At 41.0% G+C, this 5,118-nt stretch overlaps 1 protein-coding gene across 1 annotated transcript; it reads left to right on the forward strand.

Moving 5' to 3' along the window:
* The first annotated feature begins 446 nt into the window (after positions 1-446).
* On the forward strand, positions 447-1,373 carry LOC149303879 (olfactory receptor 5V1-like). The gene has a single exon (XM_089479657.1). It carries the CDS (start codon positions 447-449, stop codon positions 1,371-1,373), a length of 927 nt encoding a protein of 308 aa, XP_089335783.1.
* The last annotated feature ends 3,745 nt before the right edge of the window (positions 1,374-5,118 follow it).

Genomic DNA, 5,118 nt, shown 5'->3' on the forward strand with positions numbered 1-5,118 from the left:
CACCTTTCTGGCTATCCTACATAGTAATGTTATGGCAGTCCCATGCTGAATACGGATGTGGCTATTTCCTGCAGATGCAAGTCCACTTATATGAATGTAAGTCCTATACTGAATTCCAGCTGTTATCTGTAGCTCTGTTTTAAATGAAGATTTAATATGAGGCATTGATTGCTCTTTCTGTCCTTCCCAGAAGGGATGTTTTATGGTGTATTTTATGCTACATTTTAATTGCCTTTTGCTTTTATTTGTATTTTTAATGTGTTCGTTTTACTTTTTACTTTGTTTTTACATGGCTAAGCAGCCATATAAATGAGGTAGGTAGATATAGTGACATGTAAAGATTGATCTAATCTGCTTTTTGTCCATGACTGTGCAGTTTTTGACAGGTTAAATATCTCTCTTCTGTTCTCAAGCTCATTCAGGGAAACTCTTCTCTGAGGAGAGAAATGAGGAATGGTACCACAGTGACAGAATTTATCCTAATGGGACTTTCTGATCTGCCAGCTGTCCGCTTCTCCCTCTTTGCTGCTTTTCTGCTCATCTACCTGGTCACCCTGCTGGGAAATGGCACCATCCTTCTTGCCATAGGAACGGACTCTCACCTGCATAACCCCATGTATTTCTTCCTCAGTAACCTTTCCTTGCTAGACATCTTCTGTCCTACAGCAACAGTGCCCAAGATGTTGGAAAACCTCTTGTCAGAGAGCAGTAGCATTTCCTTTGCTGGTTGTGTGCTGCAACTCTACTTCTTGGTAGCCCTGGCAGGAACGGAGGTCTTCCTCTTGGCGGTCATGGCCTACGACCGTTATGTGGCTGTCTGCAACCCCTTGCGATACACAGTGATTATGAACAAGAGGGTCTGCCTTCAGATGGCTGCTGGCACCTGGATCACTGGCTTCCTCAACTCCTTGCTACACACAGTGATGACTTTCACTCTTTCTTACTGTAAGTCCAATAGAGTCAATCAGTACTACTGTGACATTCCACCGGTGTTGGCCTTATCATGCAGTTCCACCTATATGGCTGAGATGGTTGTTCTGATCTTTGGTGGCATTTTTGGTGTGGGAGCTTTTTTGGTGACACTGGTCTCCTATGTTCACATCATCTCCACCATCTTTAGGATCCATTCTGTTGAGGGAAAACGCAAGGCTTTTTCCACATGCACCTCTCATCTTATAGTGGTGTGTCTCTTCTATGGGACCACCATCTTCACTTACATAAGGCCTTCTTCCAGTCACCATCCAGACCAGGACCGGCTGGTGAGCATGCTGTATGGTGTGATCACTCCCATGTTGAATCCCTTGATTTATAGCCTCAGAAACAAAGAAGTAAAAGAGGCCTTGCAGCGGATGATCAGTCATAAGCGTCAGTAACCCTAGAAGAGTTACTGTTGTATTTTATTCTTTTCATGAGTGATGTGTTTCAATACTGTGCTAGTTTAATTCTATTTTAATGGTCAATTTTGTATATTTTTAATTGTATTGTCTTTTTAAAAATTTGTAAGCCGCTTTGTGTCCCAAGTTTGAGGTAAAAGTGGGATATAACCAACAACAACACAATTATTCCATTCTGTTTCAGCACAAAAATCCATATCTTGAGTCATGGGAAAAGTGAAAATTGACAACTTGGAGAAAGCATGAACATGCAAAGGGATCTTGTAGCACTTTGACGACTAGTTGTGTGAATGATGTTATGCATGCATTTGAGGAAATAGACCACGAGGTGAAAGAGATGGACAAAATAAAGGAGTTTCCAACCACTTTGAAGGCAGGGCATTTAGAAGACACACACCTCCAAAGCGGGCAGAAACCAGACTGAAACCAGACTGAAAACCAGAGCAAACAGAACCCCGGATATTTTGGCTTAGTGTGGAGGATGCACATCTTTGCCCCTGTATATAAATGCTCTGTCAAGAGTCTGGGGCTGTGGCAAAACAAAAAAATGAATGTGCAAGAACTCCAATGGATGTAATTACAATATACACAAACCAGACAGTTCAACATGGGGGCACGGGGTGAAGGGGCAATGTAGGGAGGGTCTCCATGATATGCTTTGCCAATGTATCACTTAGCACACCAATGCTCTGATGTCCTGTACAGGTGAAGCATCACATGTGTGACTGTGTGGCTGTTCAAAATTAATCCAGATTAACACAGCAGTCTCTAAATTGTAGAAATTATGTGCATGTAGGAAGTACTATATCACAACATTTTCCTTTACCAGCAGGTTTGGTTACTCATCCCTTGGGTTGGAATCTGGGCTTATTATGGAGTGCTTGCTCCCAGTTTGGCACAAGCATTTTTGACCTACAGGTTTTATTTTTTGCTCAGATATGTCAGTGTTCATTGAATGAATCAACACATATTTGTTAAAGTTTTAGTTTTCTTTATGTCATTTCCTTGTTCACTGTTATATTAGTGATACATGAAAAAAAATTAAAATGGTTGATTAAAAAACAAAAAACAATATATACCTGGTTCATTGTGTTTCTTTTGATGAGTTGTAAGTTTGCAATCGCAGTGTATTGTAAAACCACAGTTTTTTTTATTGTATTGTAAAACCACATTGAGGGAGGATCACCTGACTCCCAATGGGCCATATCTTGTCCCATGGCAAACTAGATTAGAAGTTTTGGCTGGAACTTCTCTGTCTCTGGACCAAGCTAATTGTGGAATAGTCGGGTCATTTTGGAGAGCCAGTGCTTTGAGTGTTGGACTATGACTCTGTGGAACAGAGTTCAAATCCCTGCTTGGTCATGAAACCCACTGGGTGATCCTGGGCAAGTCACACTCTCTCAGCTTCAAAGTATGGCAATGGCAAGCTCCCTATAAAGAAACTTACCAATAAAACCCTCTTCATAAGTTGACTTGAAAATCCACAACAACAACTGGCCATTTTGAAGATTTTCCCAAGGGGGCTGGCCAGGCCTGTCAACTGGACTTTTCTTAAGAGGTGTTGACCACAATGGGAGACTGTGTCAGGATGGATCTGTTGGGATCTGTAAACAGTTGCCCCTGTGAAAAGCCTCTGAATTACCAACCACACTTTCTCAATCAAACGTCCTCAGGCCCAGTGGTGTCACTAGGGTTGGCATCACCTGGTGTGGTAACTCATGGTGCCACCCTCCTCATTGACCTTCTCCCATACCACACCATGCAGAATCCTTCATAGTGTTTTTTTGTACTACTGTTACCCATAAATCATAATTCCCATATATCACTGAATATAATGGTAATAGTTGTGACATAAAACAACCAGCAAAGTTAAAATTATACATTGAAATCACAACATCATATGCACAGCCTAACTGTATTTAACTAAACATAATTCCATGTGGTGAAAGTGAACATTTGGTGGCTTGCACCCCCCAGACCCTCCTAGTGACACCAGTATTCAGGCCCTCACTGACTTCACCCACCCACCTAGGCTGTTTGTTGGATCTCCCTGGACAGGCAAGAGTATAAAAGAGTTCCCTGCTCAGGTGACCTTTGGGCCCTTCACATACACAGCTGTAGAATTGTGATCCTATTTGAACTGCCGTAGTTTGGTGAGATGCTAGAGATCTCTGGCTGAGAATTCTAAATACCCCTACTCAGACATCTTAGAACCACATGATAGAACTGAGGCAGTTAAAGTAGAATCATTGCACTATAACTGTGTAGTGTAGTTGTTCGAGTGACAAGTTGGTCTTCCATAGTGTAGAAATAAAGCAGTTTGACACCACTTTGACTGTCATGGCTCCATCTGGTGGAATCTTGGGATATGCAATTTGGTGACATCTGCATTCTGACATATTCCTGTATCCTTGGTTAGTACCTATGTCTGGCATCTTGCTCCTGTTTCCTAGTTTCTCTTGGGTTCAGACTTCTGATTTGTTCCATATTCCTTCCTCTTTGTTCACCTGACTTCTCATGCTTAGTGTTGAGAGATTTTCACAATGCAGATGAGTTGCTAATAGATCACCTGAGGTTCAGCAACCTACAAATAATCCACAGGACTAAACCTGTGGCTAAAATTAGCTATTGACATGTTTTTTTCAGGAGAGGGGGAGGGGAGCATATGTGACAAAAAACATGATAGAACTGTCATCAATGTGTATTTTTATGTTCCCCAGTGGAAAAAAGGACTAATTAAGAAAGCACGAGAGGCAGTTATTTTTTGGATAAGAGCTACTGCATAAACCATTTTTCTTTCCTGAGGTCATGAAGAAGGAGATGGAAATGCAAAGATCTCTTTTCTTTATTGAAGACTGGAAAAAAAGAAGAATGCTAGCACCAAAGTCCTAGACATGGTAAGCAAGAATGCGGTTTCCAACTCCCTGGAAAATGCTAAAATGGTATGAGGGATAAAGCATCTTTAAGTTGTGGATTGAAATGAGAAAGGGAGGAGTATACTGGGAGAAGATGTTATAACTGGTGGTTCCATAAAATCATTATATTAAGGGAACCCAGTGGCAAAAAGAAGCAAGAACATACAGGCATTCAATAAAGCCTCTTGCTCACAAAGATACTCTATGTACTCTCTTTGTACACTCTCATCCCTTTTTTCATTCTTATCCTCTGTCTTGCTGGAAAGTTTTTTTTTAAAATAGCAATAGTAATAGAAGGATGGTGAAGGAGGAGAAGAGAAACTCAGACCTTGGTTCCCAGCTTGCTTCTGCATCAGACAATGCCATGAAGCTCAGGAATGCTTCTACTTTGCTTACCGAGGTGTACATGTACTTCCAAAATTATGATAAAACATTTGGATAGTTCTGAAAATATTTAGTCACAGGTGATGTTTCTCATCCTCTTTCTATTTTGCCTAAGGATGGTGGCTGCTTTTCATGGCTGGTGCTGTTTTAATTCATTCTTCCCTCTTATGTTGCATCAGAATGGAAAACGCAACCAAGAAAAATCTTTTTGTTGCTTATTCAAGCACCAGTGTGTTGTAGCGATGGAAAGTCAGTCATGAGATGGGATAATAACATTTCTTCAAGGAATACATAGTAGGTAGGGATACCAGATATCATTTACTGTAAGGAATGTTCCTTATATGGGGTTTGGAAGGCTTGTTCCTTATAGGACTGGCAGATATCTCAGATTGTAAGGGAGGATTCCTATTTGAGAGTTGAAAAGC

This window comes from Sceloporus occidentalis, unplaced genomic scaffold, assembly GCF_023333645.1.
Source record: "Sceloporus occidentalis isolate IW3139 unplaced genomic scaffold, rSceOcc1.0.p SCAF_14, whole genome shotgun sequence".
Taxonomy (NCBI): Eukaryota; Metazoa; Chordata; class Lepidosauria; order Squamata; family Phrynosomatidae; genus Sceloporus; species Sceloporus occidentalis.

Excerpts from the sequence above, each read along its gene's own strand:
- LOC149303879 (XM_089479657.1), top strand. The coding sequence starts at position 447 with ATGAGGAATGGTACCACAGTGACAGAATTTATCCTAATGGGACTTTCT.